General features: G+C 34.7%; 6 protein-coding genes and 1 non-coding gene across 7 annotated transcripts; 2 read left to right on the top strand and 5 right to left on the bottom strand.

Moving 5' to 3' along the window:
• Positions 1–130: 130 nt before the first annotated feature.
• Positions 131–826, bottom strand: WICANDRAFT_64102 (uncharacterized protein; the record flags this gene model as incomplete). Its single annotated transcript, XM_019183671.1, has 1 exon — positions 131–826. The coding sequence occupies one exon, from the start codon at positions 824–826 to the stop codon at positions 131–133; it is 696 nt and encodes a 231-aa protein (XP_019037159.1).
• A 579-nt stretch (positions 827–1,405) lies between these two features.
• RIX1 (Rix1p) lies at positions 1,406–3,670 on the bottom strand (the record flags this gene model as incomplete). Its single annotated transcript, XM_019185008.1, has 1 exon — positions 1,406–3,670. The coding sequence occupies one exon, from the start codon at positions 3,668–3,670 to the stop codon at positions 1,406–1,408; it is 2,265 nt and encodes a 754-aa protein (XP_019037158.1).
• Positions 3,671–4,174: 504 nt separating this feature from the next.
• On the top strand, positions 4,175–4,846 carry PIS1 (CDP-diacylglycerol--inositol 3-phosphatidyltransferase; the record flags this gene model as incomplete). The annotated part of the gene is made up of 1 exon (XM_019182161.1): positions 4,175–4,846. One exon carries the CDS (start codon positions 4,175–4,177, stop codon positions 4,844–4,846), a length of 672 nt encoding a protein of 223 aa, XP_019037157.1.
• Positions 4,847–5,620: 774 nt separating this feature from the next.
• Positions 5,621–5,693, bottom strand: WICANDRAFT_t102. The gene has a single exon. It is a non-coding gene; the product is annotated as a tRNA-Thr (tRNA).
• Positions 5,694–6,242: 549 nt separating this feature from the next.
• On the bottom strand, positions 6,243–8,420 carry WICANDRAFT_56460 (M20 family metallopeptidase; the record flags this gene model as incomplete). Its single annotated transcript, XM_019182782.1, has 1 exon — positions 6,243–8,420. One exon carries the CDS (start codon positions 8,418–8,420, stop codon positions 6,708–6,710), a length of 1,713 nt encoding a protein of 570 aa, XP_019037156.1. The 3' UTR covers positions 6,243–6,707.
• A 1,536-nt stretch (positions 8,421–9,956) lies between these two features.
• TPC1 (thiamine transporter TPC1) lies at positions 9,957–10,897 on the bottom strand (the record flags this gene model as incomplete). The annotated part of the gene is made up of 2 exons (XM_019182231.1): positions 9,957–10,749; positions 10,800–10,897. The coding sequence occupies 2 exons, from the start codon at positions 10,895–10,897 to the stop codon at positions 9,957–9,959; spliced, it is 891 nt and encodes a 296-aa protein (XP_019037155.1).
• Positions 10,898–11,119: 222 nt separating this feature from the next.
• On the top strand, positions 11,120–11,785 carry RRP46 (exosome non-catalytic core subunit RRP46; the record flags this gene model as incomplete). Its single annotated transcript, XM_019185007.1, has 1 exon — positions 11,120–11,785. One exon carries the CDS (start codon positions 11,120–11,122, stop codon positions 11,783–11,785), a length of 666 nt encoding a protein of 221 aa, XP_019037154.1.
• Positions 11,786–11,800: the final 15 nt, after the last annotated feature.

The raw sequence follows: 11,800 nt of genomic DNA, 5'->3' as shown, positions 1-11,800 counted from the left end.
AACATCAAGATTTAGATACTTTTGAAATTAGTTCGGTATTGGTAAAGGTTGATTGCCTGTTATTTGAAAGTCGAATCAGAAAGAATGCCTACAGTTATTTTTTTGGCTGAAAGGTGAAGCGCAAAGCTATTCATGCTGTCTTGATATTCAAGTTTTTACAACCTTCAACATTGACAACTATTAAATGGTTGTCACTAGTCTCCAGGTTTGGGTATTTTTGGATATAAGTGTTGGAAAGATTAACCACTTCCATATTAGTGAAGAATCCTGAGATGTCTTGGTCAAATTTCTTGTTATTAGACAGATCCAATAATCTTAGAGTTTGACTGTTGCAATGCAATCCTTCAATACTTCGTAATTTAGAGCATTTTGAAATCACGAGCTCTTCAAGACTCTTATACTCTTCAAGGTTAAAACTTTCAGATGAGTTATCAGCATAGATCCTTAAAATCTTGACCGAATTGAACTTGTATAGTGTGGAATGAGCCACAGCGCCTATGACTTCTAAACATTCCAAATTAGAACACATCAAATTATCCAAGAATTTCGAATATGAAATCCTAGCTGTACTTACATTTTCATTAAATGCAGTTCTATCCAAAATCACTTTACTATGATTGAAAACTTTCAACTTGGGTGCTTTCAGATTGAACAGTTGAAACGACAAACTTCCAATTGTTAGCACTTCAAGTTGACTGAAGTAACAGTTTGTATTATCCAGCAATCTTAAATCTTCAAATCCTTCAATTTTCCTCACAAATGGAAAATAAAACTCTGTAAATGGTGAATTAAGCTTCGGTAATAAGAACCTTATTAACGGATTCATGTTGAAATTCTTAGAGTTGATATAAACAGTATGATATAACTTGGATAGTTGCAGGTTCCTTAGCACGATCTTCAATATCTTTATTTGATTCAGTAGGCTCGAAGTATTTGTACATGAAAAATTGAATATGAAATAATGAAATTTCCTCATCAAAGCAGCAAGACTATGGATTGAAATCTTGGAAATGTTTATGTGGATCAGGTTCTCCAAATGGCTTGGTTTTTGAATGGAAAGGTCGTTTTCGTCGTCACAGATAACGAGAAGTAGTTCACTTAAAATGTGTTTGAATATGGAGCAAGTTTGTGAAAGTGCTTTGAAGGTGTATAATGAATCAAACTGTTTGAATATATCACAGAGAATCTCTGAAGGCAAATCTGTTAGGTTCATTGTTTACCAGTTCATTTAAGATGCGTGATATTCTTTCTTTAGCACATTTGTATTTGTTGAAACATAGAAAGCATAGATTCTTTATTGTTCTTCGGGTGAATTTATACCTAGATTACGATTTTCACGGGCTTTGGGTATGATCTGCCATAAGAAAAGGTTCAACTACAATTAAAACAAAAATGAGTACAACTTCTATTCATCTTCCTCATCACTATCGACTTCAATGTTTGGGATTTCAAAATCAGAGTCACTATCTTCCTCTTGACCTATTTTATCGGCTGGGATTTGAACGGTCTTGGTACCTTCACTTACAATTTTGATGCGTTTTGAAGGTGTATCTTCATCATCTTCTAATGACCTTGTCTTGTTTGATGAGCTTTCATCCTCAATTTCAGTTGGTTGCTTGTCATCTGCAAAAGTTAAAACATTTTGCTCTTTCACTTCTTCATCAGTCTTGAAGACTATTGACGGTTGTTCCGGGATTGGAACTTCACGAGCTTTAATGTTTTGTTCAACAACTTCCCCAATTTCAATTGGTTTTTCTTCAACTTCTGGTACATTTGATAGTTCTTGAGTTTCTTCCTCTTCATCCTCAACATCGTCTTCAATAGCACTGTTTTGAAGTTGAGGTTTAAATTTGGTTTCTAGAGGCGGGAATCTTGGATTAGTCAACAAGCTCAAAACTTCATTATTTGATAATAGTCTTTTTGCAATTGGTAAAATGGAATAGATTTCACCATTACTTGGATACAAAACAACAGCTTCCAATAACTTTTTAGTTCTATCCAAGACATGAGATTTGGTAGAGCTTTCCTTGACAGCAGTAGAAATGACATATTTAACAATTTTGATTCTATAGTTTGGAGACAAGGTTGGAATTCTCTTGATAACAACTTCGAAAAATGATAGTATTATGGAAATGGTTTCTTTAGGAGGTTCAACTTCAAATAATTCAGCATGTGATAGTATATCAGCTAATGGTGTTGAATCTTTGCTTTTCCCCTTCTTCTTGTTCTTTTGACCTTGTTGCTGTTGTTGAGATTTCTTTACTTCCTGCTTATCAAGTAATCCATCTAATGGAGTTCTCTTTTGTAAAAACAAGATTGAAACATCAATTAACTTATTGATCAAATCAAGATCAGTCAATCCTTGGAATAATTTCAAAATTTCTAAAGTAGTTTTAATTATGGTTATCAATTCTGATTCGATAGCTAAACATGAATCATCATTAATTTTGATGACTTTTGAACCCTTATCATTCTTAATAGGAATAGCAACTTCCAAACTTGATAAAACTGAAGATAAATGTGGTAAAACTAATTTTTTGTAGTGCTTAGTGATATGATACAAAATAAAAGCACCATGAGCTTGAGTTTTGGAAATGTCATTAACAATGATTTTTTTCAAGTCTTCATTTCTGCCCAACTCTTTTTTCAATGGGATGTAATTTGGTGAGATACCCAATAGTAGTTCAGAGCTTTGAATAATTAAACCGAGTGGGATTCTTAATGGGAAAGGAGTTGGTGAAGTTAAGAATGCAATAATTAATTGAGTCAAAACTTCAATTCTTTGAGAAATTTGAATTATTGAAATTGGTTCACTAAGATCAACTTTCAAAAATGGGAAAATGAAATCTTTGGCATCAGAATTTGGCAATTGATTTAACAATTCAGCAGAATCTTTCTCATTTTTCAATTCAACAAGGTCGTCGTAAATGACAATAACTGATTTCAACTCACCCAAGAGCTTGAAAATCTTAGCTCTCCATTGATCATCTGGTAATGCTTGAACATTTTGACCACCTTGATTGGTGTTTTGAGTTGGTTTGACTAAATTTAAGTAGGCATATGATTGACAAATGTCTTTTTTCAATTGTTTGTTGAAGCTATTGAAATTTTTCAATAACAGGTCAACCAACTTTGTTTCAAATTTTTTAACAAAAGGTTTAAATGTTGTTGTGTTCTTCAACAATAAGTTTTTCAAAATTGGTAAAACAACATAGATATCTCTGTTCAAATTATCCAATAATGATGAGATGATATTCGGTAAATTTGGAGTTAGAAGCTCTCTGGTTAGTACTGGTTTTCCTCTAATACCACTGATCAATTGATCTAAGGCCAAAGCAGCGTTTTTGAAAGTAACAGCTGGAACACTAGTATCATTAATTGTTTTCAACAAACCAACAATGAAGGTAGAGCCACCATTTGTTAAAATGACAGGGTTCAAGCCAATAACTTGAACAACATGAGAGCCATACCATTTTTTGAAGTTATCCTTGGAGTTCAATAAATTGTTGATTTTGGCAATCAAATGATTGATATCTGCTTTTGATGCCTTAGTGATTGTATATTTGGAAAGGTATAATGATTTCAAAACATAGGACAAGGTTGCTGGTTGAGGAGCATCCAATAGGGACAAGACTACCTGTAACGGAATTTCAGCAGAGACAGAAGCCATGATACACTGGACAAGAGAATTTTGAGCTTATGATTCTTTTCTACAAATCTGATCTTTACTGAAGAAAAAATTTATATGTCGTTACTGACACGGGATGTTGGCGCATAAAAATGACAGTCTCATATCAACCCGGCCCAATAATGCCAAAACATGATATAACCAACAGAAACTTAGGAACACTTGTGAACGCCTTTGGAGCTTTTTGCTCTAACAAGTATTCATTCAATCAATCAAATTGCTAGCACTCTTATTATAATTATGATATTATAATTCAGGTACGGAATAGGAATAGGGTAATGCTTGATTTTTCGCGAAACCTCTTTTTTTGGCGTGAGCCGGCTGATTGCAGATGGAAAAAAAAATAGCGCTGTTTTTGAATTTGAATCAGACATACATTTTCTATTTCGAACTCATACTGATCAGTTGCTCCTAAGCTCTTGAAGATAAAGCTTGAAGCACGGTACATACAACGGATAAGCATAGAGATCAGTTCAGCACGCCAGCATGAGTTCCAACAGTCAGTCATCCACGGCTATCATCTTCCATTACATTCCGAACTACATTGGGTATTTGAGAGTTATAACAGCTGTCATATCTTTCCAATTGATGAAGTCACATCCAATATATTGTACCTCCATATACGCATTTTCATGTCTGCTAGATGCTCTTGATGGTCACGCTGCAAGATATTATAACCAAACCAGTCGGTTCGGTGCTGTCTTGGATATGGTTACGGACAGATGTACAACTTCTTCATTGATATGTTTCCTTTGTGTCTTGTATCCAGATTATGCTTTGATCTTTCAATTATTGGTTTCCTTAGATTTGGCATCTCATTATATGCATATGTATGCTACTTTGCAAACTGGTGGGAAATCACATAAAAATATTGATAAAGAATCAAGTTTTTTGTTGAACTTGTACTATACCAATAGAAAAGTTTTGTTTTCTATTTGTGCATTCAATGAATTATTTTACATTGCCTTATACTTATATTACTTCCCATTATACAACATCACAATTTCAGGTGTTCCATATTCAGCTGCTGGTGTTTTGGCTGCTATTTGTTTCCCATTTTATCTCTTTAAACAATTAACAAACATCATACAATTAAAAAGAGCATCCGTGATGTTAGCCCAATTGGATGTTGAGGACTTACAAGAGAAGAAAGAGTGAAGGTTTTATAGATCAAGCGGATCGAGGAAAGATTATCAATGAATATTTAATGTACCATAGAAATGACAATGTTTACATCAATTAATAATAAACTAATGATAATGTAAGTCACCATGTAATCTCGTGAGAAATACAGATCTTTGATAGTAGCGAGCTTCTTGTTTTAATCCAAACAAATTTCATACAGAGCAGCCGATGCGAAATCTTACATTATTTGATACTACCAAATCTGTATTCAAAAGGTACACATGTTCTATCCTTCCAAATCTTAATCTTTCCAAGCTACAATAACACTTGAAAAGGGGTCAGAATTTCTCATTTAGGCGTCCTAATAATTAAATTGTAACAAGATAATTTTGCGCCGAACACCATCTCCATTAAAACCCAGATATGATTTAAACCACACCATTCAAAGGAATAACCGTTGCCAGTCACTCAACCTTGGGGAATTGTTAGAAGAAAACGCGAGACTTCATCATATAGTATAAAACTTGGAAGGATATATGAAGAAAAAAAAATATTAAAGAGTTAACTAGAAGAAGAGCTTTGAAAAAAAAATTTATACACCTTGGGTTGGAAAAAATTAGCGAATTTTACCCGGCTTCAACATCACCTAGACAACCGCTTTTTAGGTATGAGAACAAAAGTAAATTGCAACATCAAAAATGCATTAAAAAGCTCCGGACATTCACCAGAATGATTACAAGACTTTACTACACTCTGTGGTATAAAAATAAAGGCAAAACGCGCACAAAAAAATCGAAAAAAAATGATTGCTTCCACTCAGAGTCGAACTGAGGATCGCTACATTACTAGTGTAGCGCCTTACCAACTTGGCCATAGAAGCGAATATGTCCGGTTTTGGTTGTTGTGGTTACAGTCCGTGTAAATCTGGTACGGGCACTCATCTGGCATGGGCACTCCTATATAATCTCTTTATTTTCAAAGAGAATTTATTAAGTTTTCATATTGGTTATTTGGAGAACAATGCTGTTCCTAGAATCATTGGCCACTGTTATATCTTGTTTTGACTATTGCCAATGACTACTCTCCATTCATAGTGCTCTTATAAAGTATGCATTTCAAAGGGATCATAAGCGATCATAGCCTGATCTTGTGTTGAAGGTACCATTGTCAAAAATACCAGGTTAAGCCCACCTTGCGCTCAAACTTCTATAAATTGAATAACATATCCAACTTCTCCTAATGGTTACTGTACCCGAGTGGCTATAAAGTTTTGCAGAACTTACAAAGTTGCACTAGTTTCAAGTGATTTCTCAATTAATTATATTTACAGCTCAGATTCTCGACTAACATGAAAACATTATCAACCAGCAAACAAGAAGGGGTTCTGGAGCTGAAAGTAGGGATTATGTACTCCCGTGATTTTTGTGATGACAGTGAGAAGCTCGTCTTTGGTGCGGTTCACAAGTTGAAAGCTCTAGATGTCAAGGAAGAAAATATATATGTGGAATCAATCTGCTGTCTATCTCAGCTTCCGTTAGCTACCAAACGGTTTATTGAAATACTAAGATCACGAGCAATTTTTCTACAAGTTATCATTGTCATTGGAGTGGTTAAAAATAATATTATACATAGTGTTCAAAGTTCACAGGGTGAATCGGTTATTGACGCCTTGCAAAGATTACCATATCTTATCAACATCCCGATTGTCACAGGAATTATTGATAGGTTTGATCAAGAAGAGAATATGCCAAGCTCTGCAGCAGCTTGCAGTAGTAATACTATTGGCGAAATGTGGGCAGAGGCTGCGATTGAAATGGTTGATAAATTCTATACGTGTTGAAGTTGTGATCAAACAAAGAACGTATTTATTGACGTATACTAATTAATGAAATACCTAGTTATCTTTCACCTTGTCAACATTCAAGATAAATTCGTACAAAAAGGTTAAAACTTGTAAGTGTTGATCAACAGAAATATGCTCATTCACACTGTGGATTCCTGATGTCAAGTCTTCACTTTTTGCCAATTGAGCTTGAAATCTGTATATATTTCTTGTCAGGCCCCAATAGCGTCTAGTATCCGTGTTACCAACCATTAAATATGGAGCAATCTTTAAAGTTTCATTAGTATCCTTCAAAACAATGTCATCAAACACATGTTTAATAGTACCTGCAAATACATCCCAGATTTCTCCGTCTATAGGGCTGATGGGAGATGGTTCTAAAGGATCTTGTGCAGAAACATTGAAGACACCATTCTTTGTAGAGGGAATAATAAATTCGCCATCCAAAATGATACCTAAATCAAATTGCTTGCTAATTTTTTTCAAATGAGTTAGGAAATGGTCAACCGTTTCTTTGGAATTTGAGTCAGCAGAGATACGGTGATTTATCAACAGTGTAACATATTCGGGCAAAGCATTTGACTTTACACCACCATGAATAATGTCAATGGCCTGACTCGTACGAATTGCATAATTTGTAGATGGTTCTTTAGACAAGTATTCAATAACCCTTTCATTTGCACTTTTGTCTTTATCCAAGTTTTGAATGTCTTTTTTCAAAGAATCAGGTACATTTTTGGAATCTTTAGTTACAGTTTTCAAAAATTGAGATAGTGGATTCTTTGCACTCAAAATTGGGTCAAATGGGTGGTCTTCCAGTAGTGCAACCAATCTTGAAATGATACCGATCGAAGTATGATCAGGTGGAACAGATGAATGGCCTCCCGGAGTTGTTAGTTCGATAAACACATTCAAATGTCCTTTTTCAGCAGTTGATGGGATGGCAATATATTGGTCATCATAATTTATTACACCGGTACCCTCATCAACAATAGCAAATATCGAGTCAGAACCATATCTTTCTGTGATCGTTCTATTTAATGCACTAGCACCAAATCCAGTACTCTCTTCATCATTACCAAATCCCAAAATGATTGATCTTGTTGGTTTAAATCCATCTTTAATTAATTGTTCAACTGCTTCCAAAGTACCAATCAACAAATTTTTACAATCTGAAGATCCACGTCCCCAAAGGTATTCACCATCGAAAACCCCACCATATGGATCATGAGTCCATAAGTTCTTTGTCTTTGGTTCAACAGGAACAACATCTTGATGAGCAGTTAATAACAATGGCTTCAAATCTGGGTCTGACCCCTCCCAAGTATACAGCAGACTAATCTTATCAACAGTTTCAACCTTTAAAGTCTCATATACCAATGGGAAAGTATCCTTGAGATAATCATGAAGCTTATAGAATTTGATCCAATTGGTTATATCATCCACTGGACTTTGACCATTGTCATATGATTCAGTTTCGATTCTAACAGCACCTGCTAACTTTGCAATTGATTTGTTTCTAAACTCTTCATCGAAGTAGTTTTTAAAAGCACTATTGAAATCAGAATTGTAATTTGGTGGACGAACAGCAACAACTGGTGTAGTTTCATCGTAGATGGTGTTATCAGTTTGAGAGCATGATTTGATATGGTTTGAAGCTTGATAAATAAACAAACCACCGAGTACAATTGATGCTAAGATCTTTTTGTAGATGTTTAGCTTCCTCTTTTTAACAGGGGTAGTAACAGGTTGGAACTCTGTCATTAGCTGTTCCTTGGCCTGTTCACCAGGATGTAGCGATGCCATATTGTCTCAATATTCAGTACAGAAGGAATTGATTAATGGAAAGGTGGTGTGAAAGGTTTAGGGAGTTGTGTAGTTTATATAGTCCAAAAGGTCTTGATAAACTCCACAATTTGATGATTGAGCTATCTGCGAGGTTCGGTTATATCACTTAAAATGGAAAGCCGGCCCTTAATTGGAAATTGGCAGATACAAGAAAGCTTGAGGACGTTGACGCGAAAACTGTGGGTTTATAGAAAGTTGGAATCCATTACACTTTTACGTGGTTTCAAAGAAGCCACTTCGGCTTTCCCTTTAGTTACCATTGGTTCGATAATATCGTTGTTGAAGTTGCTGTTGATTCATGACTTCAATTAATGAGTGTACGATTTAGCAGATATCATTACTCACCAACTACATTTCTCAAGACTTCAGTGCACAATAATCCTATTTCTAACAAGCGATTGTGAGTATTAACCCTACAGCTAGTTACAATAATTGGTGTATATCATGAGGTATAGTCAAATGTGGCAGGCATTATGGGCACAGCTCAATGAATTAATTAGTTCATTATGTAACTTTGGACCAATTTTAAGCATGCTGTACAAGACTGAGTTACTACAATTCTAGTTGTTAATATTGTTAAAGCATACATTTAATAATTAAGGAAAACATATTGCTATAGTTAAAAGAACCAGAAATCAGAACCAGCAAAAGAATATTTTCACCAGCATTAACATAGAACGAAATTTAAATAGATTTGATTAAAAGCCAATATCTTTTATCTTAATCACGGATATAACCAGCAGCTTAAGCAATGGTACAAGTGAACCAGATAGCACCTGGACCAGTACCACCCCAGACGAATTTGTCTTGGTTGTCAGTGTTTTCTTGTGGAGCAGCAGATGAAGTAATAGTTGATGGTTGCATTGTTATAAGATCAGCGAATGTAGTTGATTGATTGATGATGAATCAATAATAAAACATATTCGAAACAATACAGATCAACATCTCTTTATATACACATTTCTTATTTGAGGCAAGATCTAAACTTTGAATAACTTGAAGCGTTTTGAACATTCAACTTGGTTTAGATTTCTTGATTTAATATGGTATTTTCCCGATTCGGTTGACACAATAGATCTCAAGAGTTTCGTGTTGATGAAAAAAACTAACCAACTTTCCGAAAACTATCAGAACAAAGATCCAAGACTTGAAGGTAAAAAGCATTCTTTTTACCTAAAGTGAACAGAATAATGAAGGATGAGGATTGGAGATGGTATGATTGGAGTATCATAGATACAAAAAGAAATGATGAAGTACCAAGGCTCAATGAGTTCGCCCCAATTTAGTAAATGAATATTGCAGATACTCTAGATAATTCGAAATATAGTTCAGCTCTTGGGCGTAAGAAATCTAGAGGCAAAGAGAGAATTCTCTGTTTGGTACATTTTTCAAAAAATGATACGACAATTGAACTGGTGTTCCAGATGGTGATGAAAATCATTCAATAATCAATCATGAAATAACCTCCTCCTTATACAACCTCAACACATGCTCATAAGTCCATATAGAAATAGCCGTAGTTGGAGCATTCTTTATTATGGAGACAAAAAAACCTTTATATAATCCTCTCAACCCTTCAACTTTAACAACGTTTAATGCTGTGATTATGAAATTTTTATTTCTTGATCTGTTCACTTGTAACCTTCTTCTAATAAGATCTAGTGGGAACACAATACTTTTAGCAAAAACACCAGCTGCAAATCCACAGACAGGCTCCACAACTGGTTGGTAAATGTTAATTTTTGATGAAATCGAACGAGAAACTTCATAAGACCAAAACATTAATCCAGTATATAAGGAAATTGATAACATGGCTGTATTGACACCCTTGAAAAATGCTGATGGCCCTTCATGATGATGTATGCTTCTCAAAGTTGAGCTTAATTTACTAAATGTTGGCTCACTGGCAAATCTTGTTCTTAATAGATCAAATGGATATGAAATCAAAGTACTGGTACAACCAGCAGCAGAACCCAATATAAAAGAATGACTAGCAGGACCTATCCTCAACTTATACTGCTGTTCAAAATCAGTAAGCCAATTATTATAGACCGTATAACTTGAAAACTGAGCAGCACCATATAAAACATACATCACAGCTGCTGGGACATTTCCCTTCCACAACGCCAAAACACCCTCCTCTTTTGCTATAAGTTTCATGGTCTGTAGTATCCCATCGTATTTATCGCCACTAACTTGCAATTGAAGCCGTATCTTAACAACATCCAATGGTGCTGTAAACATTCTATAAATTTGTTAATAAGCTTTCAATGTGTTTTTGACCAGCGTACTCACCTTGCAACCAACCCAGAAATTGAGCCAGCTAGCGCTGAAGTCACTGGTGAAACCTTGATACCCTGTCTTAAGTGATCATCATGTTCCTTTCCAGTCATATTATTTCACTGGTATCATTTTATCAATACAATCTTGATCAGAGAAATCAATCTTCGATCAAATCTTTCCAACTCCACGTCAAGCGCAAGACAAGATTCCGTTGAGTTCCGAGGACTTGAAAGTCGGACCTCTGTATAGGCAAAAAAAAAAATTGTAGGCATCAAATTTCTATTATAGAGAGCTTCTGTAATATCGATATAGTACATTTTACTGTATTAAAGATGAGCATTGAAGCTGAAACTACAATCCTTAGCAGAGTAGATGGATCTGCTACTGTCTCTGCTGGTGAAACCAGAGTGATAACATCCATCTCGGGTCCTATAGAACCAAAACCTAGACAAGAATTACCAACAACAGCAGCATTAGAAGTGATTGTGAGAGCAGGTGTTGGTATTTCAAATACAAGAGAAAAACTATTGGAGGATAAGCTAAGATCAATATTGACACAGGTCATCATAGGACATTTATATCCAAGACAACTTATCCAAATAACGACACAAATATTAGAAGCCGGTGAAGATGTTGAATATACTTCAAAAGAATTATCAGCTCTTGTGAATTCTGCATATTTAGCATTAATTGATGCAAACATAGGATTGAATGTTTCATTTGCTAGTGAACATTTTGCAATTTTAGAAAATGGTGAAATAATCATTAGTCCCTCAAAAGCCCAGTTGAAAACTTCTAAAAGTTCACATGTTGTTGTTTATGCCATTAAAAATGGTAAATCAAGCAATTTACTATATAGTGATAGTATTGGGACTTTTTCAGAAGATGAATTGTACAAAATTTTAGCATTAGCCAGTCAACAAATTGAAAAAATACATCAAACATTTAGAAAAACAATCCAATCCAAGATTGAAAAAGATTTTGTTTGGCAGATATAGTATGTCTAATACAAT

This window comes from Wickerhamomyces anomalus, assembly GCF_001661255.1.
Source record: "Wickerhamomyces anomalus NRRL Y-366-8 unplaced genomic scaffold WICANscaffold_5, whole genome shotgun sequence".
NCBI lineage: Eukaryota > Fungi > Ascomycota > Saccharomycetes > Phaffomycetales > Wickerhamomycetaceae > Hansenula > Hansenula anomala.
This window is presented reverse-complemented; position numbering and strand designations above follow the sequence as displayed.